The 22,717-nt window shown below is 41.7% G+C and overlaps 3 protein-coding genes across 9 annotated transcripts in view; 1 reads left to right on the plus strand and 2 right to left on the minus strand.

The window, feature by feature from the left end:
- Positions 1-351: 351 nt before the first annotated feature.
- On the minus strand, positions 352-11,745 carry LOC310878097 (RNA polymerase II elongation factor ELL-like). 4 transcript variants are annotated; one of them, XM_083792212.1, is made up of 12 exons: positions 11,507-11,745; positions 9,995-10,039; positions 9,744-9,865; positions 8,335-8,498; positions 6,140-6,438; positions 5,341-5,465; positions 4,527-5,013; positions 4,315-4,405; positions 2,510-2,576; positions 1,931-2,102; positions 1,727-1,771; positions 352-1,496 (listed from the first exon to the last, which is right to left on the minus strand). In XM_083792212.1, exons 1-12 carry the CDS (start codon positions 11,639-11,641, stop codon positions 1,326-1,328), a joined length of 1,923 nt encoding a protein of 640 aa, XP_083648338.1. In that variant the 5' UTR covers positions 11,642-11,745; the 3' UTR covers positions 352-1,325. The 4 variants fall into 4 exon arrangements, with proteins under 4 accessions (XP_083648338.1, XP_083648337.1, XP_083648336.1 ...); XM_083792211.1 differs by having other exon boundaries at positions 4,315-4,402; positions 5,341-5,486; XM_083792210.1 differs by having other exon boundaries at positions 5,341-5,486.
- A 3,691-nt stretch (positions 11,746-15,436) lies between these two features.
- On the plus strand, positions 15,437-19,762 carry LOC310877706 (ankyrin repeat domain-containing protein 34B; the record flags this gene model as incomplete). The annotated part of the gene is given in 8 exon segments (XM_083791655.1): positions 15,437-15,498; positions 15,500-15,641; positions 15,997-16,125; positions 16,127-16,180; positions 16,579-16,783; positions 17,861-17,974; positions 18,345-18,509; positions 19,749-19,762. Coding segments are annotated over 8 exon segments (885 nt in total).
- LOC310877435 (single-stranded DNA-binding protein 3) overlaps positions 19,383-22,717 on the minus strand; it is a 55,677-nt gene continuing 52,342 nt past the window's right edge. For 3 of the 4 annotated variants that reach the window (XM_083791287.1, XM_083791286.1, XM_083791285.1), the window contains one exon: positions 22,354-22,603. In XM_083791287.1, the coding sequence (XP_083647413.1) occupies positions 22,574-22,603 (30 nt within the window). In that variant the 3' untranslated portion in view covers positions 22,354-22,573. Of the gene's footprint in view, positions 22,324-22,353; positions 22,604-22,717 lie in introns of those variants that run through there. The other variant, XM_083791288.1, reaches the window with a different exon arrangement.

Below are 22,717 nucleotides of genomic sequence, written 5' to 3' on the forward strand. Positions count from 1 at the left end.
GACAAGGTCAAGAAGCGTTGTCTTGTTGGCCACTGTGTCCGACACTCTCAGCTTGACGCCTACTCGACTGCACTGTGGGGGACCAAAGCAGAGCAGTGCCTTAAGAGGAAGAAGAAGGCTTGACCTTTGTGGACTAGCTCAAGAGTGACACCACCCAGAGAAGCGCAGAGAAGCTGCACTCTGGGTAGACAGCTGGAGGAAAAGGACTTGCTTTCTGGCTTGTAATGTCATTACCATACTAGGCAGCCATGACATGTTTACACAGCCAGATAATTAAGTTAACTGAGGGGGAAAGAACAAACCATAAATTAGTTTATACATAAATTAAAACAAACATAGTATTATAAATTATTTTAATACGATAAACAGACAAAATGTCTGATGAACTGATCATAATTCAGCAGAGTAGACAGCATGCAATACTTTTCAAATGCATTTGCAAAATATTTTCCCTCACTTTTTTCACTTAACAGACAGCAAGTTCTGGAGCCAAATAAATTATTTGCAGAAAACTTAAAACAAAAACAGATCAGCTGTGTGCAGCTTATAATACTGAAAATTCCCTGATGGCATCTTTGAGTTCAGATATGCTTCAATATAACAGTCTTTTGTTATTACAATAAAAACACATTTATGAGTAAGCAGAACAATGCTAAAACTTGTTCAAAATGAATGGCCTTTTTCTTTTTTAAACACCATCTGGCAATACCTGGTAGACTGGTTCACCCACCTGGTCCTTAGTTGAGACAGGACTAGGAAGCTACAGTATGCATAGCATGTTTTTTGTAAATTCCAATTGAAAATAAAAGCATCAATTAAAAAATGAAATAAATAAATACAAATAAAATAAAAAATAAAGTTTCCATTTCCTACCATTTGACAACGTACCGACAGTAGAAAGCGCCAAATCATGTAAAAGTTGATTTGGATAATAACATTGTGGCAGGCAGAGGTTTTGATTATGTTCACATCTAAAAATAACATTATGGATGTGAGCCTATGAGCTGGGAAACGAGACGGTTCCCTGCTTGTGTTTCTATTCTGCTCCCTGACACCTCATGTGCAACTATATAAAATCACTTTTAATATCCTTGGCAGTGACCGCAGCATGTCTATGTATGTTGATCTCAATCGTTGGCCCAGGCTTGTCCATGAGAGAAGGTCTCTCTGCATTACAGTACCGGTATGTACAATACCACTTTATGTGCTTGACAGATATCACGCATAACCTCCTTTAGGCCATTAGCATCCGTGTGTGACCATGTGTGCCAACAGCAATTCCATCTGAATTTGGATTCCGTTCAGAAGCCGTAAGCAGCAGCGTTTCATTGTGATGAGCCAGAATGAGTTGGTGAAACACTTTGCGAGGCAGACCCTTCATGAGCCGTCTTGTCAGAGCTGCTTTTGTCATATTCTGATATGATCTTTTTGATGTGAGCCAGTTTGTTGTGCAGATATTCACAGCGGACCTTGTCCTCGTTGTAGTTTGGGTTCGACTGTAAGGGTAAAAAAAAAAAAGAATTCAACATTTTGTTTTCATCACATATGCAACAGTACATCATTTTCATTCATTGTAGTTTCCCCCAATTTTCCACCCGTCTTTCTCATCACTGGACCACAGTGGAAATATGGTGCCGCACACAATCCTTTTGACTATTGTGTGCTTTTGTCATGTGATTTGTCAAAAATAATTAAATCAACGTTGTCATGAACATTTCAGTATTACCTTTTTAATTTTGCGATATTCTTGAAGAATCTGATTATGAACCGTCTGTGAATAAATCAAACATGAAAGTTAATACAAGCCATCAGGTCACCATTTTAAACACTGCTGTTATATACAGTACATTCCACGGCACATCACTATTTTGGGGCCGGGGAGACATACAATTTAACTTTTGGGTGTCAAGAATGGGAACGACTAGTCTACCTTGTATTTATGTGAACCGTGACGAAGCTTTTTGAGTTGCACGTCCAGAGCCATGAACTGGCGTGTCATACTGTCGATGCACGCATGTAAACTTCTGTACTCGTTGTATTCCTCAATAAAGTCCTGTTTGTAGCTCTGTCTCTGGTCGTGACTGCAGATCACGGTGTACTTCCTAAAAGACAAAAGAGATTTTGTGCTGAGAACAGATATTCTTGAGGTGAAAAAGTCGGTCATTACAAACATCAAAAGCATCAAAAAAGGGCCAACTGTGTTCTCGACAAATTAGATGAGTTTGTGGTCCAAAAGAACAACCTAGCCCCAATTGTTTGGGGAAATTACAAATAATATAATAGTTCATACAAATATAAATATAATGTAATATAAATCTGACACCATCCACCATTCTGTTGTTTAAAGTTAAACAAACTATCGATATTCGACGACCATACATTCAATATCACCAAAAAGCTATGTGCAGGCACTACTGATATTATTATGACTTTCTATGACACACACTTTGGCCTGGCATTGATGTACATGAAAACTAATTTAAAAGATAATTGGAGACGGAAAACTTACAGTAAGTAGTCTGTCATGTCATCGGATGCTTTTAGAACACTGGAGTCATAGAACATTCCACTGGGCTCTGACAAGACAAGGAAATGTTGATTAAGCAATAACTCACTATAAGCCATGGTATACTATAGTGTGATTATATCACAGCTAAGGGGTGTTGTTCCCCCCTTAGATGTGATATAATGAGAATATACACCATTGGTGTGAGTTATAGCTTTATAAAAAACAATTCATTTAAATAATTTAAATTAATGTCTTCTACAAGAAAGTAGACCCTGACTGCGAAGACTGTGAAGTCTCATCTTTGAAGAGTTTCCTGACACTCATCAAAACATTTGACAGCCCATTTTGTTTGTTTAAAGGTATATTCAGTGATTTCACTTAATTCAAATATCACTTATTTTTTTGTTTTGTTGTGATAATCCTCTCTACTATAGAGTGTGCTGGCCATATAAGGAGTTCCTCCCTGTCCCCAGTTAACCCCTGGGGGTCAAAAAACCTTAGGTTTCGTTTTTGACTCTCTATCCTGATTGGACGAAAGGCTGGGTCCCACAGCCAAAAACGAAACCTAAGGTTTTTTGAGTGAAATCACTGAATATACCTTTAATGGTGTTTGCTTCACCTTAAAAGATGGTGGATAATTAATACTAAGGCATGCCTGCTTGGTCAGTGGTGCTGACCTGTTGTGTCAACCGGTAGGTGTCCTACGCAATAAGGATCTCCTATTGTAATTGTCTCCACCAGGCCGAAGGCATGGGGGGAGAGTATGTTTTGCACTCCGTCCGTCCGTCAGTGTGTGTGTCCGTCCGTGTGTGTGTGTGTCCGTCCGTGTGTGTGTCCGTGAGCAGCTAATCTCGGCCACCGTTAACCCGGTCGATGCCAAATTTTGCACACACACTCCCTGGATGCCAACGATGAACCTCTGCCCCAAACTTTCCAGAACGGCCTGTTATAGCGCCACCAGGAGGCCGCTTTGTGCAAAACAAGTTTTTGCACAGTACACCTACAGATTTTGTCCAAACATCGCGCAAATTGGTACACAGTCTCTCTAGAGCCATTCAACGAAACGGGTCTTTCAGATTTCTCACACTCCATCCTGATTGGTTAAGATTGGCTTCCAAAGTTCACAGGAGTGCTCAGTTTCAAACAAAATGCTGCAAATCATGAACACATCGCGTGATTTCCGTGAAATTGTGCACGCACATTCCCACTAGGCCGAGGAAGAAATGCCACATGAACAATTTCAACTCAGCCTCAAGGTGGCGCTATAACTGGCCGAAAAGTGTTTTTACCTCTAACTGCACGGATCTGTGGATAACTTTGTATGCCAACTCCCTAGTTTACTTTTGTTGCCCTTTTATCCAACCACCAGATGAAGGCAAGCTGCAATGTCCTACATTCCTATCCTGGTGGAGACCTGTGCCCAGAAGGGCACTTTTTCTAGTTCAAACTTCATTTTAACCATGACCCGGCCTTGGTTCTGGTGACTGATATTGTCCTTCTAATGCGTGTTAGGGGCCGTGTTTTTTATTTATTGAAATAAAATAAATAATCCATTAAAAAAAGTAATAGAAACACATATTAGGAGGGCAGTATGAGTCAACAGAACAAAGGACGGGTGTTTTTGATGAATCGATCATGGTTAAAATGGCGTTTGAAGTTACAATGGGGTTGTATAGGAAGGACGCATGTCTGATGAAAATGAATATCAAATATCTATATTGGTTAGAATAAAAATGTATTGATTAAAATAAGGTCTGAATTGCAGCTGCCATTGAGTGAGCAGCAGCACAGCAAGAGCAACTCACCTTTGCAGTCCACAGAAACTTGACTTTCCAATTCTTCTGAATTTCGCTCTCCTTTCCGCTTTTCTTTCCGGTCTCTATCCTTCACCTTCTCCTTAAAACAAAAATTAATTCTCATTACCACCAGCACATTCTCCGAGTACCTGCCACCTTGGGCACGTTATGCAGCCAAAAACAAGGAAGCAGGAAATATATAATAGGTCTTCTCTTCTTACCTGGTCCCTGTGTTTGTTCTTAGACTTTCTTCTTGTGCGCCTCTCCAGATGGGGGACATTTAGAGGAGTAGCAGTAAGGTCAGAGTTCGGCTGAGAGAAGGCTTCAGAGTTATTGGGGTCTTTTATGTAAGAGGGCGCCGGTTCCAGCCTCTCAACCACATCTACTTCCTGCCCGCAAACCGCTGTCAAGGAGTCCAGCAGCTTCTGAGGATCCAGTGAGTTCCTTCGATTGTTGTCCACTTCGTTGGCATTCATCCCTACCATGGTAGACTTGCGCTGTTTGATGGACCGTGGTTCTGACCGGTCATTGCGTGCCTTGCTTGTCAGGTGAGATATCCGCGGCTTCTTAATAGCCAGAGGGTCAGTGTAGTCTTCTGCGAGGGAATGCTTCAGAGAGTGCGCCGGAGAGGAGTTGGGTGTGTCTCGCAGAGGAGAGACCTGGGTCTCTGGGACAGATAGGAGGTTGCTGGGAGGCTTAAACAGTCTCCTGCACAGACAGACAGACAGACACACAGACATGGAGATAAATACTACCTCAACTAGTGGCATCAATGCTAACATTTTACTCTGCTTTGATCATCCGAAGGTAGTTGCTGGAAATGAAGCATTTCCTCTAGATTAATTCAGCAGTTACTGGATAACACAGTGGGGAAGACCATCAGTTCTGCTGAGAAGATCTAATGTTACCCAAAACATTGTAATTTAGCCCAATTATCATATAGGGGCAATTATTACGCATTTATACAGATTACTATTACAGATTAGTGATGCTACCTGTGACAGGAATACAGTAAGTGTAATATGCATGTCTTGCCTGACAAGGATCCTCTTGAGGAGTTGCTGGTCTCCGGTAGTGTAGCCTGGCCAGGTCTTATGCAGCTCCTTGTACAGACTCTCCTTTAGAACATATGCACTGTCTCTTCTACTGTGCTGTGCCACCTGCACACATGCACGAACACACTAAATTAAATGAAACCGTTCACAATGAAATCTGACATGCAAGGGAAAATGTCTCCTTAGAGTTCCTATTGACATTAAAGGACCACTTCACCACTTTTCAACCTATCTTCATATAATAGGTCCTCACTAATAATCATGAAAAAATGGCACGATTGTTTTCTACTCAGTCTGTGTCTCATAGGCCGGCTGTGGGCAGTTTAGAAACCGTCTTCCAGTGACATCATCATTAGGCAGATTTTTGTTTTAAACAAGATTTTTTTTACATATATAAATATATATCATTATCGTGAGAACGATGGCATCCATTTTCGCATTGCAACTTTTTAGGACTAGAAAGCCTGCAGTTTCTATTAGCTTGTATTCCCCATCGATGATGTCACTGGAAGACGGTTTCTGAACTGCCCACAGCCCTCCTATGAGACACAGACCGAGTAGAAAGAAATTGCACAATTTTTTCATGATTATTTGTGAGGACCTATTATATGAAGATAGGTTGAAAAGTGGTGAAGTGGTCCTTTAAGGAACCACAATCTATGATCCTCTGGCAATTATTTCCATGACTTTTCTTCAACCTTACTTCGTTGATCAAAGCATTGCCACTTCAGTAGTTTTTAATGGGGTATAATTGAAGGTGAAGAGAAAAATGCCATTACCTCAGGCAGCAGTGTGTCCACCATGTCTTTGTCTCCAGGTGTCAGTCCATCCCTTTGCAGCCTCAGGACCAGTTCAGGTCTTTTGTACGGCCTGAGAGCCAGCAGGTGGATAAGTCTCTCCCTTAGCGGCCTATTCTCGATGACACAGGCAATTTTGCTCTCAGAGGCACTGGTGCTCTTTGTCAGCGTGGACACACACAGACTCTTGCCAAGTTTGCCGAGGACGGATCGAGACGAGTGACGGGGCTTGGCGAGTTTGGCGAGTGCAGGAGAAGGCGCTCGAACCGTTACCTTTTTGCCTGTGAGAGAGAAGAAAATGCAACAAATCTAAAAGGGCAAAATACAGAAAAAGCTCAATTTGATCTGTCTCTTTCACCAATGAAGCCAATATTGCAATTTGCAAGACAACGTGGAGGCCATACAATTGTTATTTCTTTGCATGAACTGCCTTTTTATATACCGCTGCTGTCGGAAAGAAACCTCCTGTATCTCCATATTTTTTCATAAATAAACGCCCTACTTGATCACAGTTGACAGCTTGTGGATCTGCTACTATTATTTTATTTGAATCCTGAAAAGTACAGTATGAGGTTTCCACTTGACAGAGACGATATGTTCTCTACTGACTATTACTGTAATCAAACTTGCATGATGGACAATTTATATATATTATTCAAACCCGTACACGGCATACAGTCAGTCAGTCAGTCAGGTGAAAAGAGCTTTAATTTCTTTTGCATCATAATCTTGGTGTTGAGTTATAGTCATCTTAAATTAGACTATCTTGCACATGTCACGTTACTGAATGCTGCTATTTGCTAAATCATTCACACTGTAATTTTACAGTGTTGTTTTAAGTTATTTAAGTTGTTTTTTAGTTTATTTTTTCATACATTTTCATACACATGGTTTGATATTGTTTATTTTGTGTGAAACTCTTATATGCCTCTTGGCCAGGACACCCTTGTAAAAGATATTCTGAATCTCAATGGGAATTCTATTCATTAATCCAATGACTGGATTTATTTATTTGATTGATTGAATATCACTGTATTTTACGGTTAAGTTAATTGTTGGAAATGTAAAAAAATATATAATATGTTATATTATGATTTCAAGATTGCATGTGATCTTACAACAGCTGACCGTTATCATGTTGCTTCTTGAAAATTCATGGCATGTACAGCATGCTAAAATGAGACAGCACAGGAAAAGGAAGAGAACTAGTCATATATTTCTCCGTAAAACCGATGGGTAAAGACCTCCTCTCCATCATCCTCAACCACATCTGGGCTGCATAAATGCACATAACCATCACTGATCAGATTTTACTAGAAAAAGTGTGTAGTAGATAGGGGAGTTTTTCTTTGCAGACGTCATCTAAAAACTATTACGTCTGAAAGACTAGTGTGTGTACTGTACGTGTTTAGAAGGAAGTGGTTTTGTGGTCAAGAACAGAAAGACAGTGGTGACAGAAGAATGCTGAATCAGTACTTTTACCAAAGTGTGTATTTGGTCTGTGCAATGCTGACTTGAGCTACTGATGACATCACTGTCAATTCAATTGAAGCATTTCCAGTTTAGTATGCAATGTGGGTGTACGCTAAAACAGGTTTGCCTATGACTGTGTGCATGAGATTATAACAAGAAAATCTCACGGTCTAACATTTGTTAGACCATGTCCCAACCAGCGATTTGTGGAATAGTGTGAAAGGAGCTTCTAAACTGTACTAAACCTGTGTTCCTGCTGTTATATATTATTATTATTATTATTATATGTTATATTACTGAAATCACTGATTGAGAGTTTGATCTCTGCTTTTATGAAAAACTATTATGGTTTTATCAAAGAAGCTTCTGAACGTATTCTATTGCTAGTCTGACCAATTCAAATACTCAAAGTAAAAAATACAGTTGTGTAGGGTGTGACTTCAGCAGAGCAGCAGTGTTAAAGTTAATAGCCAAGAGAAAGACGGAATCATATGGCTGAAATCAGTCATGGCAATTGGCAACTGAGAAAATTAATCCATGAGCATGAGTATAACTGTGGATATGCATTTGCATGGAAATGCAGTTTTTTGCAACCGGCGCTGTCCTCCAACTGTATACGCATATTATGACCCTGTTCCGGGGGACACAACGAAAACATTTGCAGTATGTTGCTTTGATGTTTGGTCCTGGTGTTGGCTTCCTACCCTTGAAACGTCCTTTGTGCTTGATCACAATGGCCCCTCGGCTGCGAGTCTCTTCCTCAACTAGGGCCATGCTCTGACAAGCCTTATGGTAGGAGTCATCGGTAGCGTTGACAGTCAGCTTCTGCTGAATCACCCCCACACATGACAGTGGCTCCTCTGCACCACTGGAGGGGAAGGGGAAGGATGGTGATGAAAGTAAGTAATCTCTCTGGTTTTTCCATGTTAATATGAAATATTCCATTTAGAAATCATGAAATGATGAAACTGGCAGAGAGATATTATGTACGTACGTATATTCAGCATGTCATATCACTGCTTAGGTTTATTTTCCAACAGGAAATACATGAAATGACAATGGATTTACAGCTATAATTATTACAAAAGGAATGTTTGTATATCTGCACTGAAAGTATTGTACAAAAGTACGTTAAAATGTGACAATTATCTAATTCTCTTTCCATACATTTCAGATTTCTAAGCCTTCAGTGGGGGGTTTCCATGGGTTTTTCCCAGATTTTAGACAGACTAAGGTGGTACTACTAACTAGGTTAGTGAAGAAGATATAAGATATAGTATTTAAAACTTTACATTGTAGTCAGACAAAACAAGGAATCCGGGAATTTTAAAGGACAACTTTAGTTTTTTTCAACCAAGGTTCATGTTTTAGGTTGTTATTAGAGAAACTAAAAGGTGAGTGTTAATTTTCTTTCATTTGCTGCTTTCTTTCGTTTTGGGGATTTTAGCAGTTTTTGACAGGGGGGCGGGGGCATTCGAGCATGGGGCTAAATATGTATCTTTTTACCAAATTTGATGGTGATTTATTTATTTATTATTTACTATAGTCCTAATAAACCCCAGGAAATTACATCTGGCCACAGAAGATCACATGATCTACTGAATGTGAAGGTAGCCTACTGGGGGAAGGCTTATACTGTGTGTATAGGCTCAATATGTCAGTATGTCACATTCAGTAGATCCTGTGATCTTTTGTGGCCAGATGTAATTTCTTGGGGTTTATTAGGACTATAGTAAATAATAAAAAAATAAATCGCCATAATATTTTGTAAAAAAAATACATATTTAGCCCCATGCTCGAATGCCCCCGCCCCCTTGTCAAAAACTGCTAAATTCCCCAAAACGAAAGAAAGCAGCAAATGAAAGAAAATTAACACTCACCTTTTAGTTTCTCTAATAACAACCTAAAACATGAACCTTGCTTGAAAAAAACTAAAGTTGTCCTTTAAGTTATTTCTAGGCGTTAATTTAAAATATGTGTAAGTCATGGAAAACGTATTGTGTTGACAAGTTTTGTGTTTGGGATGCACTGTTTCTACTCTATTGTGTGTGTGTGTGTGTGTGTGTGTGTGTGTGTGTGTGTGTGTGTGTGTGTGTGTGTGTGTGTGTGTTACCCTTTGCTGGGCTGTTGAACACAGTTAAAGCTCCCATGTGGATTGTCACGGGCGACATTGGTCAGTCCGAAGGTGAATGTCCTCAGTTCACCTCTATTCTCAGCACAAGGGATGGTGATTCTCTATGGCGAGCGAGAGAGAGAGAGAGAGAGAGAGAGAGAGAGAGAGAGAGAGAGAGAGATTTAATTAGCATCTTTATGGAGGTGAGTGAAACCAACCATACCAATAGAAAGGCCATTATTTGTACTTACCCCTTGCTTTCCACTGAAACAGATAGTGGGATAAGAAAATAGTCCCTGTAATACAAATAGAGAATCAGATAAACTGGCACCATAGGTTGACACACACACACACACACACACACACACACACACACACACACACACACGCTAATCGTTGTGTCTGGTTGTTTCTGTTACCGATTTTGTTCTGCTTTCAGTTCCCAATCGTGCTTTTATTAGGATTTTGTGTGTTCACATGGCCTGCGGGTAATAAGCGCAATCAGGCCAGGTTGTTGTGGCTGGGAATAGCAAACACATCACCACCCCCATGCCCCCCCCCCCATCTAGAGCAATATTAACATGTGCATTACATACTACTAGTCATAGTGGGCCAAACATTCAGTGTCACTGTCTGTCAATATTGCCATGTTTTATAAACAGCATAGCCTAGGCCTACCAGCTGCATGCTGTATAATGTATGCATTTGTTTCCCTGAAATCAGACTTCTGATTCTCAATAATACAAAAATCTAAGTTTTTCCCAAGATCTTTCATTTAGCATGTCATACTGGAGAATTCCACACATTTCTACACTGACATGAAGAACAGTAGCCTTGTGTAAATCTGCTGCCTGCAATGGGAATGACAAAAGTTAACTCATAAAACCAAACCTTTCCATGGACATGATTCATGAGACCACCTGATTATGAGTTCTGAGCTGGCCAGGTCGACTGAGCTATGAATAAATGTAAGACTAAGAATTGGAAATATACACATTTCCAGCATCAGTATTGTGTAATTGACTGAGTACAGGAACTAGTTTGATAAGGATTCCCCTTCAGCAAAAACGTTTATTTTTCATTGATTACTTTTATGTGTTCTTTAGGAATTGCAGAACAGGGGAAGTGTAGAAATCTGTTCCCCCTTCCTGACGTCTTTCTGTGAAATCTGAATTGTGGTTTTATAATGGCCAACCACTCTGACTCCACTACTCCAGTCTATACGTTATGATTGCTCCATCTGTCTGCTTTTTTAAGTCTCTTCTGCTGGCTTCAGCTTCGACCATCACAGCTCTGCATACAGCTTGACCTGTTACACATGTTTTACAAAAATAAATACTACACGACTCAATTACGTAACTGTTCCATATCAATATGCTTATGCTTATTATTATTAGTCAGTATTTTGTGGTTTGCCAGTGTTGCCTTTTACTCGACTCACTCACTCGCATTACTTTCCTTTCCAAACGCCTTGCTTCAGGGCAGGAATCATAGTACCATACAGTAGGCTACACATATTTCCGCATTGTGTTATGCAACATGTATGTCAATTTCATAAACTGGATAACGTTAGTGAGAGACAACAATCAGAGAAGCTACCGCGGGGTTAACTTTGGCTCAATCAATACAAAGCAGAAATGGCATATCTGCCTTCAATCACGACATTGTTGTTGCTATAAGTTCAGTTCACAAACACGTTTGTTCCAACAGTCATTATGGGTGTGCATTATTAAGAGGACATTTCTAGACAAACGCTAGCCTACCTTGCAGTTTTGAAAGGTGTCAATGGCTCTTGCCGCGCTGTCAGTGAGTTTGACATAAAAAACAGAGATGTTATTACCGCCATGGCCCAAACTACGACTGGATAGTCCATAGCGCTGGTCCTCCTTCAGCGCCATGAGTGCACACTAATGTCCAGATGTTTACGTTTCAGTTAAAAAAAATCCCGAATTGGACAAAAAAACACATTTGTTAGGGCGAGTTGCCTGTGTTGCTGCTCTGTCTGTCTGCCGCGCGATATTCTGGAGTAGCTCACATAACGTCATGATGGAGGTTGACCTCACGACCATTTCTATTGGTCCACAAACATAAATAAACCCTCCTCTGCCTCTTGCGCAACGCCTCTGAGCTCTCGCTCTCGCTCTCTCTCTCTCTCTCTCTCTCTCTCTCCTCGCGTCACCAGAAATTTCCACCTCGGAGGAAAACTCTCTCATCATATGATCTCTCTAATGCGCTTTATTAGTAGCCTGGCGCGGCCAGACCCAGACTCATAGCGAGGATTCACTGATGTTTCCTCCCCGCATATGAGTCTGGACTTCGTCGCGTCTTCGTCTATCATATGCGGGGAGGAAACATCAGTGAATCCTCGCTATGAGCTTTGCCGCGCCAGGCTACCTTAGTGCAACCAGACTATTGTTATTGTCTCCAAGTCCAGGCCGAAGGCATGGGGGGAGAGTATGTTTTGCACTATGTTTTGTCCGTCCGTCCGTGTGTCCGTCCGTGTGTGTGTCCGTGAGCAGCTAATCTCCGGCACCGTTAACCCGGTCGATGCCAAATTTTGCACACACACTCCCTGGATGCCAACGATGAACCTCTGCCCCCAATTTCCAGAACGGCCTGTTATAGCGCCACCAGGAGGCCGCTTTGTGCAAAACAAGTTTTTGCACAGTACACCTACAGATTTTGTCCAAACATCGCGCAAATTGGTACACAGTCTCTCTAGAGCCATTCAACGAAACAGGTCTTTCAGATTTCTCAGACTCCATCCTGATTATTTAAGATTGGCTTCCAAAGTTCACAGGAGTGCTCAGTTTCAAACAAAATGCTGCAAATCATGAACACATCGCGTGATTTCCGTGAAATTGTGCACGCACATTCCCACTAGGCCGAGGACGAAATGCCACATGAACAATTTCAACTCAGCCTCAAGGTGGCGCTATAACTGACCGGAAAGTGTTTTTACCTCTAACTGCACAGATCTGTGGATAACTTTGTATGCCAACTCCCTAGAGGCCAAGGAAAAACCTTTGCCTGGAATTTTTCACATCTGCTCTTTATAGCGCCACCAGGAGGCCGACATATGTAAAACACATTTTCTATTATTACTCCTTCAGATTTTATCCAAATTTCACGCAAATCGGTATACACTATCTCCATAGTCATGTGATCAACACGGAGCGGCACCATTTCCCATCTTCCATCCTGATTGGCTAAGATTGGCTTCCAAAGCTCACACGATTCGTCCATTTCGAAAAAAGCCCACAAATCACAAACACAGTGTGCAATTTCCGTTAAATTATACACGCACATTTTCACTAGGCCGAGGACGACATGCCACAATTTATTCCTCAAAATCAGCCTCACGGTGGCGCTATAACAGGCCAATTCCTGTTTTTAGCTATAACTGCATCGATCTGTATACAACTTATGTATGCACACATGGAAAAACATTGTACCTGCATCCCTCCAACACCAACCTCCGGCCCAAATCTTCCTCAACAGCCTGTTATAGCGCCACCATGAGGCCACAACCTGACCTGCCCTGGTGGAGACCTGTGCCGATTGGCACTTTGTCTAGTTTTATCTGTGCCAGACCAATATAATAAAGCTGTACATTTGGTAAGGAATCAACGATATGCCCCCTTCTTTTGGCTTCATCAGTTTAAAAAGCTTCAATCTGGGGTTTGTATTATTCTACACGTACTTTAGATATATGAAAAGATCTTCTGAAAAAGTGTGTGAGAGATGACGGGAGATCCTGAAATATATAGCCTAAGGCGAGGGTAGAATATCCAATACAAATGACAAGATCCTGTTCAATCTTGGCAGTTGTGTAGTTTGAATCAATCAAATCTTTCATACATGTTTTTAAGTGAATCAGTGAGCTAAAAACAGTCTCTGACAGTAAAGCCTAATCATATTATCAGTGTTGGGGAGTATTAAGCTACATGTAGCTGAGCTACGTAGCTTAGCTACATTTTGCTGTAGCTTGTGGTATTTTAGCTATATTCATATCTGTGTACCTCGTCAAGTAGCTCAGCTACTTTTTGGGTCATGTTTTGTAGCTTAGCTACTCAAGTTACAAGCTACAATTTTGGGGAGCAGGGGTCTCCCAGAGGGGAGCAGGGTGGGGGGGTCTCCCAGAGGGGAGCAGGGTGAGGAGGGGTCTCCCAGAGGGGAGCAGGGTGGGGGGGGGGTCTCCCAGAGCAGTGCAGGGTGGGAGGAGGGGTCTCCAAGAGGGGAGCAGGGTGGGAGGAGGGGTCTCCCAGAGGGGAGCAGGGTGGGAGGAGGGGTCTCCCAGAGGGGAGCAGGGTGAGAGGAGGGGTCTCCCAGAGGGGAGCAGGGGGAGGAGGGGTCTCCCAGAGGGGAGCAGGGGGGGAGCAGGGGTAGAGGGGAGGAGGGGTCTCCCAGAGGGGAGGAGGGGTCTCCCGTATGTACATTCTCAATTTAACGCTGAAAAATAAAAAGTAGCTGAGCTACTTTGAGCTACTTTTTCCATGTAGCTGTAGCTTTACAAGCTACATCTCTCCAGGGGTAGCTATGTAGCTTGATCAAGCTACTGCCATGGTGAGCTACTTGTAGCTTTACAAGCTACGCTTTCAAAGTAACTTCCCCAACACTGCATATTATGATTCCATTTGAAAATTACAACCTTGTATTTCTACATTGTGGTATTGGTACAAAGTACAAAATGTCAGTATTTCTTCCACCTCTTTTCCTACCAGTGTTTGAACACAGGTGGTGGTCAGGAAGAGCGGATGAGGGCCATTCAAAGCTGACTGCTATCAAAGGGCCTCTGGTTCTTTGTTGGACAGACTGCAACAGATGACATTTGCAGCTCAAAACCATTCGTAACTTTGAACACTTGTTGCAGCCCACGTAGGCTATGCATGTGCCACATACAGCCACAGTGGGTTTGGCGAGGACAGAGAAAGACAGGGGCAGGGAAATTACAAAAAGACTATAGTCTCATGTTATTGTCACCTTTTGTTCTGTCTTTTGTTGGGTGGCAAAGAGATGAGGATGTTTTATTCAGGAACTGGCATAAACCCCTTGAAGCAAGTGATGAAATAATGGAATGGAAATTCTGATTTGCCATTGTACTGCATCCAAATGCATTCGGGAAGACTGCTGCTACGTTGTTTGCACAGGAGTGAATAATTAACAACCATCGCAGATGGTGAGTCAAGTTGAATTCAAGCCATGTCTATTATCAATACAAAGTTTTGTCTTTGGTTTGATGTCTTTATGCCACAGTATTGCTAGCTATCAAATTAACCTGAACATAAGTATATAAGCTGCATTTGTATAGTTTCTGTTTTTCATTAGCACTAATTACTATGCAGAATTTACGTGCTTGCTTACTGTAAATCTGGCCAATTTAGACTGAAGACAAATTATTGTCTTCATTATAAATTATACCTTGACCTCAGGAATATTTTCTGATTGGATGGCAGGTGTCAGTTAAAATGTTATATCAAGTAGGTTACCTTGGTGATATTCAAGAGAAAAGATACAAAAGGCAGTGGTCCACGACAGATTGTTGACTGTTTATTATAACCCATAAACAGGCCTACTAGATCATTTAGAAATATAACTCTATGTAGGCTTACCTATATTTAAATGTTGCATGTTTATTTATACAGTAGTGAAATGTCTTTCTTATCTAAAACTTATTTCTAAAGGCCCAGGCCATGGGGGACCATCTGTCTGACTGCATCAGCATCACCTTGATAAGTGCAGCGTCCCTGGGTAAGCCTGCTGTTGGAGGGAGGGGCTCAGGTAAATGGACGTAATCAGAGAGGAGAGACCCCTCTACTAGCTGCCTGCATGGAGCTTCGAGGAGAACCCACTGGGCCAGAGACAATAAAACTCCTTAACTATCTGCTCCAGAACCAGGTCAGTTTGCATTGGCTATTGTTCCCAAAATAAAGCTGAAATATATATATACAAAATAGGCTACCACATGTAGCCTATACAGTATACGTGACTCCAGAAGCTCCAACTATATTTTGAAAGCTGTTGTTACAATAAAAAAGGAAGATGGGTTGGTTTAGTTACATTTATAAACATTGTGATTTTAGATTTATTTTACTCTGTATATTAGGTCTATTGCTAGTCATGTCAGATGTGAGATTGAGCTAGGTACCCAAATGCTGTTTATTTACATGGCCCTGCGTGTGCCAACTTCACTATAAGTTGCAATGTTTTCATCGTTTTTATTTATCGTTTGTAAAATAATCCACCCCACCAGGCAGACCCTAATGCACAGGACCGGCTGGGTCGTACCCCTCTAATGTATGCCTGCATGGAAGGAGCAGGTGCCCAGGTAGTGTCCACTCTATTGGCTGCTGGGGCTGATCCCAGCATAGAGGACTACTCATGGAGCCTCAGCTCTAGTCTATGCCATCAATGCACAGGACCAGGTTATACTAAAGGTCAGTGTGTTAGGATATCCCAAATCCACACCATACTCAATCCCAAATAGTGAAAAAGTCTAGGGTCTAATATCATATTAAGTAATATGCATTATGCACCTTACTATATTGACCACCACAGAGAATAAGTTGATACAGAAGCAGAGCCTTGCTATGCATGGAAATATCCATCTTATACTGTATTTCTATTGGAGTGTATATATGAAAGATTAGACTGAAAGGACACAATTGCAGCTATGCATTTCAAGTCAACTTTAAGCATGCACAAACGTGACAGTTTTGGCTTCCATTCAGTGCAAACTTAACTTAAATAGAGACCATGTGTTCCTGTAGGATTAAGTTAGCATATTCTAATTACAAATTTAAATCAATAACTTAAATGGAACTTTCCACTCCAGGTACTAATGGACGGCTGCTGTGCCAAAGGTCGTGACATCATCATTGCCACAGAGATGGGTATGAACGGCAGGCCCGTGACCAAGCACTACCTGAATGTACTTCCTTCCCCAGACACCTCACCTGTGTCCTGCATGTCTCCCTCTGACATCATCCTCAAGACAAGCTCACCTGAGAGAGGAAACAACTTCAACTTCAGAGGAACTAGTAAGATAGGAACTAGTATTCTTTGGTATACAATGAAATTATTTTCACATTTCTTTCCATATATCTTTTTAATATTTGTGTTAAATTACAACAAATTAAAACTTTTAATATGCTGGTATTTGGTAAGGAACAGTATCATCAAAGTGCCCATGGATGTCTGTGTATGCAGAAACATGTGCTTTTGGGTATTATCGTATACGCCTGTGTGATAAGAAGGCAAGTCTAGACAAAGCAAGAGGGGGAAATACCTGGTGCTTGATATCACTATATTCAATCATTCATTCTTGAGTAAGAGTAGATCAGAGTGTGGAGAGAGGAAGGCACGGCTCACCCTGTAATTAGTGACACATTGTTATGAATCAAACATTACCAAATAGTGGAGTGCCTAAAAAACCCTTAGATGTTGTAAAATCACTGTAAACCACAGCACCTGCCAGATGGTTTTTCAAAAACAGTTACTACATACAGTAATACAATACATATAACTGGAAGGTTTCATGCAATAAACAAAAAAGTGCCAAATAATGTAAGTCTCCAGTGACATTTAGCAGAATGGTTGCTAGGTAACACATAAAAAAATTGGGGTGTTTATTAACATTTATCTGGCATAAAACTGACAGTCTGGTTTAGCTCCATATTCGGGATCAATAGCCAGATCTTTCTTGGCACACAGCCTCAGTCATTTCTTGAGTTTTCCAACTCTCCTATTTTTCTGTCATTAATTCTTTATATACTACCCTTCCACGAAGTCCACCCAATAAATCAAAAGGTTTATATTATCAGAGACGGTTGACAGCTTACTCAACCAATTACAATCTAGGACAGAAACTATCTGTTTGATAATTACTCATTATTCCATTTACCTAGAACTGTCTTAATGGAAGGGAACTAGTATAGTGTCATAGTGCAAGCACACATGAATAGCGGGCCTGTCCCTCACAGTGCACAGTGACATTTGGCTGATTTCTGCCTACTGCTATGATTTGCTCTTGCACCATAGGTCAACAGGGAAGTAGCAGCAGCAACTTACCCCCCCGGTGACATGACTCCAGCGGAGTGGTCCGGGGCACCCAGAAGGTGGTCTGAACTCTGAACCATGGCTGGCCATACATAACCTGACACATCTCAACAAGGCTTCCGAGGAGGGCGTGAGGCAGGGAGGCCTGCAGAAGGAGGGAGGCTGGCGCAGGGGTGATTGAAGAGAACGGGCAAAGAGATGAGGAGATAAACCCTTACTACTCCAGGACAGCGAGGAATCGGAGGGAGTTTGGTTCAGGACAGAGAAATCAGAAACAGAAGAGATGAGGTAGAGGTAGATGACGACTAACATAACAGTGTCTCTGTCGTTCTTACAGAAGACCATTCCTGTCAGGCAGGACAGAGCAGACAAGCGCCTAAGAGAGTCCCGACATCTGGATATTCAACCTCAGACAGAATGACCCCAAAGAGCTCTGCCAACAAACTTCCCCTTTGCCCCTCACATCTCCGGCAAGTTTAGGAACACCCTCCTTTGTCTGAATGTCATCCCACCCTCTTTTTACCTTCCGCCCCTGGCTGACAGGCTCCCACATGAAGGACCCCATCCCAGCTTTCGCCCTCAAGGGAGTGTGGCATATGAGCTCTGATCCACAACCCTATTCAGGCAGGACGCCCCAGCTGAGACTGGCCCTTCTGGCCCCATTACACCTTGCCTCTTCCGTCATCTCCCCGCTCGCCTCTCTCTGCTGTGAGATGGGCCAGAAGCATCTTCACTGCCATTCAGCACAGTTATGTTTAGATTTGCTGGGGCGCTCATGAGGCAGACCAGTCTATGGACTCTTTGTTTGTCTTATTCATGGCCCGCATGTTTTCAGCATGTCCCCCCGTGAAGTCACGTGGCAGCCAAGTTTTAATGTTTGCTTTAAGCATCCCCCCCTGTGACGTCATGTCGCAGCCACAGTGAGCACACCTGACTTCACACACAAAAAAATGTTTTCTCCATAATCCAATAATTAGTTTAAAGATAGATTATTATACAGTTGGTCATCATGTCATAATCATAATGTAGCTTCCCTTTCACAAATCGTTAGAGCAGTAGAGCCAAAACAAAACTACATGGAATTCAATGGCAAACATACTGTACAGTTACAGTACATACAAATGTTTATCAAAAGTTTCTATGAATCCAAAAAAAGAAACATGTTCATGGCAAAAGGAGTGAAGTCATTTTATTTGTTTTTAATATGTATCTACAACAAGGGGGACACAGGCAAAAACGACCGACAACTTGATGAAAAATAAACAAAAACAAAAAACAAATTACATTTATCATTGATGCAGTTTTCCCACCTTTTTTCCAATAAGCAACATTTGTCTAAAGAAACTTTACAATATAAAGAAACGTACGAAGAACCTCTTAGTTTACTACACAAGACATTTAGGATCTGAAACTACCCTAACATGAGATACAAAGCAACCACCCCCCCCCCCCCCAGGACAGACTGCCTCATATTCAATACTGCTTTGTCATCAAGAAGAAAATGAGGAACAGAACAGAAGAATCCCTCCTTTTCTCCCCCATCCGCTCATAACCCCCCCCCCCCCCCCCCCTTATCTCACCCGCACCCATGAATGTTACAGTATTATACATCAGCACAATAGAAATACAGAAATGATCAACGTTGTGACGGTTTTACTTACAGGACAGAAAGAGAGAGAGAGGGAGTAGTGTATTTTATACAACAGTATCTCATAGTACAAGGGAGGAAACCCATGTTCCCTTCAAATTTTCTAGCTCCTTGTTTCAAGAAGAACAAATCTGTTTTTGTTTTCCTCTTTAAATTTCTCCCCCACCTCTTTTTTTTTTCTTTTTTCTTTTTTAAATAGATTTTAAAAAATCCTTCATAGTAAAGTCAGTACTCTGGGGTCCTTGGTGTAGTTTGGAGAGACAGTGCGTTGTGTACATGTGCCCTGCTTTCCGTTTCAGTGATCAGTGGCTGAGAAAACCCAAGAGAGAAGCTGAGATGCATTCGCAGCAGTGTGAGTGATGACTAAGGGACCCTTCCACCATGAAAACAGACCATTTCCCCTTCGCTCTAGAAAAGTATCTGCTAAGAGAGTAAAAACAATACTGGTGACCAACTACATAGCCCCATCATACAAGAGCAGAGGAGAGCGAGGTCTTTAGATCGGTTTATTTTTTAACCACTTGAACCCTACAAACTTAGTTGACCAGGGTCCCCCAGGGTCCCATCCCTTGACCACTCCTTTTCCCTCAACACCAAATGTGTTCGCCGAAAATAGCCGATCCATAAGCTCACAACTTGTGGCGTTGTGAGCTTGTAGGTTTGCTAATTTCCGACGAATGTTTGCCTATTATGATATGCTCAGAACAGGGAAGCTACAAGGTTCAAGTGGCTAATTGTTTTGAAAGGAATCCGCTTGACAGTGAGTTAGCTAAAGCTGCTCAGTCTTGGCCAACAGAGGTCCTTCCGCATCCTGTTGGACTCTGGGTTCGTGGTACAATGAAAACCCCAGGTTGTCTGCGATGAGGTGCCGTTATGTACAGTAAAGCCCCAGGTTGTCTGTGATGAGGTGAAGTACCATATTGGTACGCAGCAGCTCCAGTTTGTTTTGTTTGTTTGTCATTCATATAAATTTCTGGTTTAAAGACATGCCATCTCTTTGAACAAAATACACAATTGCCCAAATCAGCACACCTCTGATCAGCTTGTTAGTTGTGATTTGAAATATCAAAACATGTCAATGATATCAAAATGCATTTTACAGTATTTACAAAAACAAAACAAAAATTGGGAGGGAAAAGAAAAGGTTTCAAATAAGATGGAGAATTACAAAATCAGATAGAACTAGAGAAAAGGGTTGTCTGTGAGTATGTGTGTGCATTAGTGAGCATTTGTGTCGTCTGGTGTTATTGGCTAGGTAGAAGGGTGAAAACGGGTAAAAGACGGACAGGGTCTTCTCTCCAAGGTGAACGAAGGGAGCGAGGCCACTAGCTACAGTCGCCATGGCAACAACTCACCACTTCCTGATTTGCTACACTCCGCCAGAAGAAAGCTAGGGGTCCAATCAGAGTCCATCCCCCCTCATGCAGGGTCGGGGGCAGAGAGGGAGCACTGCATCCTGGGTAATGCGCACACAAGAACAAATCCCAAATGTCCTCTCACGGGCAAGTTACACCGACAGTTGTGTAGAGTAATAATTTCACAGAGAGCGCATACAGATAGATCACAGTGTGTTTTAAGGGCGCGTTTTCATGTTACGAGTGATTTATACTTAGTTGCGCACTGGTATTGTGCACTGAAATGAACAGATCTACAAGCTCACAATGCATCACAGTACCACGTACTGTGAGCTTGGAGATCAGCCATTTTCAGTGTGTGACATCAGCGCACAACCAACTATAAATCAGGCTTTAATGACACAAAACCCTCCTTAGTGTACACGACAACTCAGCTTTTTATGTTGGGAGTAAACGAGAGACAGAGGCGATGAGACAGTGACTGAAGATGTATAGGACAGACTTTGGATATTTACACAGTTGCTACAAGTTCTGGAGTTTAAAACAGGGAATAAAACCTAGCAATCAAGTACAATGATGCATGAGACAATTCAAATATAAATAAATATTGCTGTGCATTTTACTGCATGGAAGCTAAAAAATAAAATAAACAAAGAAACAACTAAACACAGATGTCATGTGAACAAGATAATTAAACAGTTAGACCAGAGCAGTTAAAAAGCCTCTCTGGAAGATGGAAAAAAATAAAACCTAAATTTTAAGTACCATGAAGGGTTGAGTCTTACCTTCTTGATTGGGCCTATTGGGGGCGCTGCAGTCATACAGAACGTGTTTTAGTTAAACCAAGATTTCATCAAGTTTTTCCCTATAGAATGGCAACTTGGGGGTGGGGGTTCGATGGAAAGTGTACTCGACATTCTGTACACACATTTATTATGTGTGTGTATCCTGTCTTCATTATAGCAATGTGCACTTAAGAGAAATTAAAATAAATTGGAAACCTAATATTAAAATGATCATGATCATCATATACCAATAATAATAATAAAAAGGTCATGATACATTACATACAAAGAAAAAAATATAATGGAAAATGTTCATTGATCATCACAACACCTCTGTCAAAAATGTACACACAGAGAAAGACAAAGGGGCAAAGAAAGACAGAGGCCATTTCATCGTCCCAGCACTGAACGCATTGGGAACAAAAAGAAACTTAACAAAAACACAAAATAAGTCCAACATAATGCTTGAGAAGCTTCTAGAAGGCTGCTACCAGACCCCCAACACGGTGTCCTCAGCAGAGGGCAGTGTTATCCAGTCTCATTTCTCACTTCCTTCCCTTGGCTCATTGTCCAGACCCTGACATGAAGCCAGGGAGGCCAGGGCCAGAATCAGAGAGGAGGCTCTTCCTGCGGCTCTGCGACTGCTTCCTATTCATACCGGCGGCCATCTTGCACACTCCGGGAGGCCCCGTCTTAATCAGAGTCCCAGCATGCTCAAGGGGGGTCCCAGAAGGCTGTGTGGCCAAAGAGTTCAGAGAGGAAAAGGGGCAGTAGGGGGGAGGTTTCCAGTTCGGGAGTTTGGGGGAAAGAGTGCGTGTGTGCGTGTGTGTGTGTGTGTGTGTGTGTGTGTGTGTGTGTGTGTGTCCAATCCGAGGTGAAGTAGGGGATCGGGGAATTAAAATAAATCAGGTGGAGAGGTAAAAAAATAATAAAGGGGAGGGAAATAAAACAAAAAAATACAAAAAAGGACAAATAAAATAAAAATCACACACTCATCGTCATGTTGGGTGAATACTGAAAAGAGAGAAAGGGAAGGGGGAGGGGGTGTCACAAATGAGTGGATATGTAACTGACAACATTGAAACAGCAGAGGGCCCGCAAGCTCAGCAAGGTAATGGCTGATTTATA

The sequence above is a fragment of the Protomyctophum parallelum genome (genome assembly GCF_964188405.1).
Source record: "Protomyctophum parallelum genome assembly, chromosome: 20".
NCBI lineage: Eukaryota > Metazoa > Chordata > Actinopteri > Myctophiformes > Myctophidae > Protomyctophum > Protomyctophum parallelum.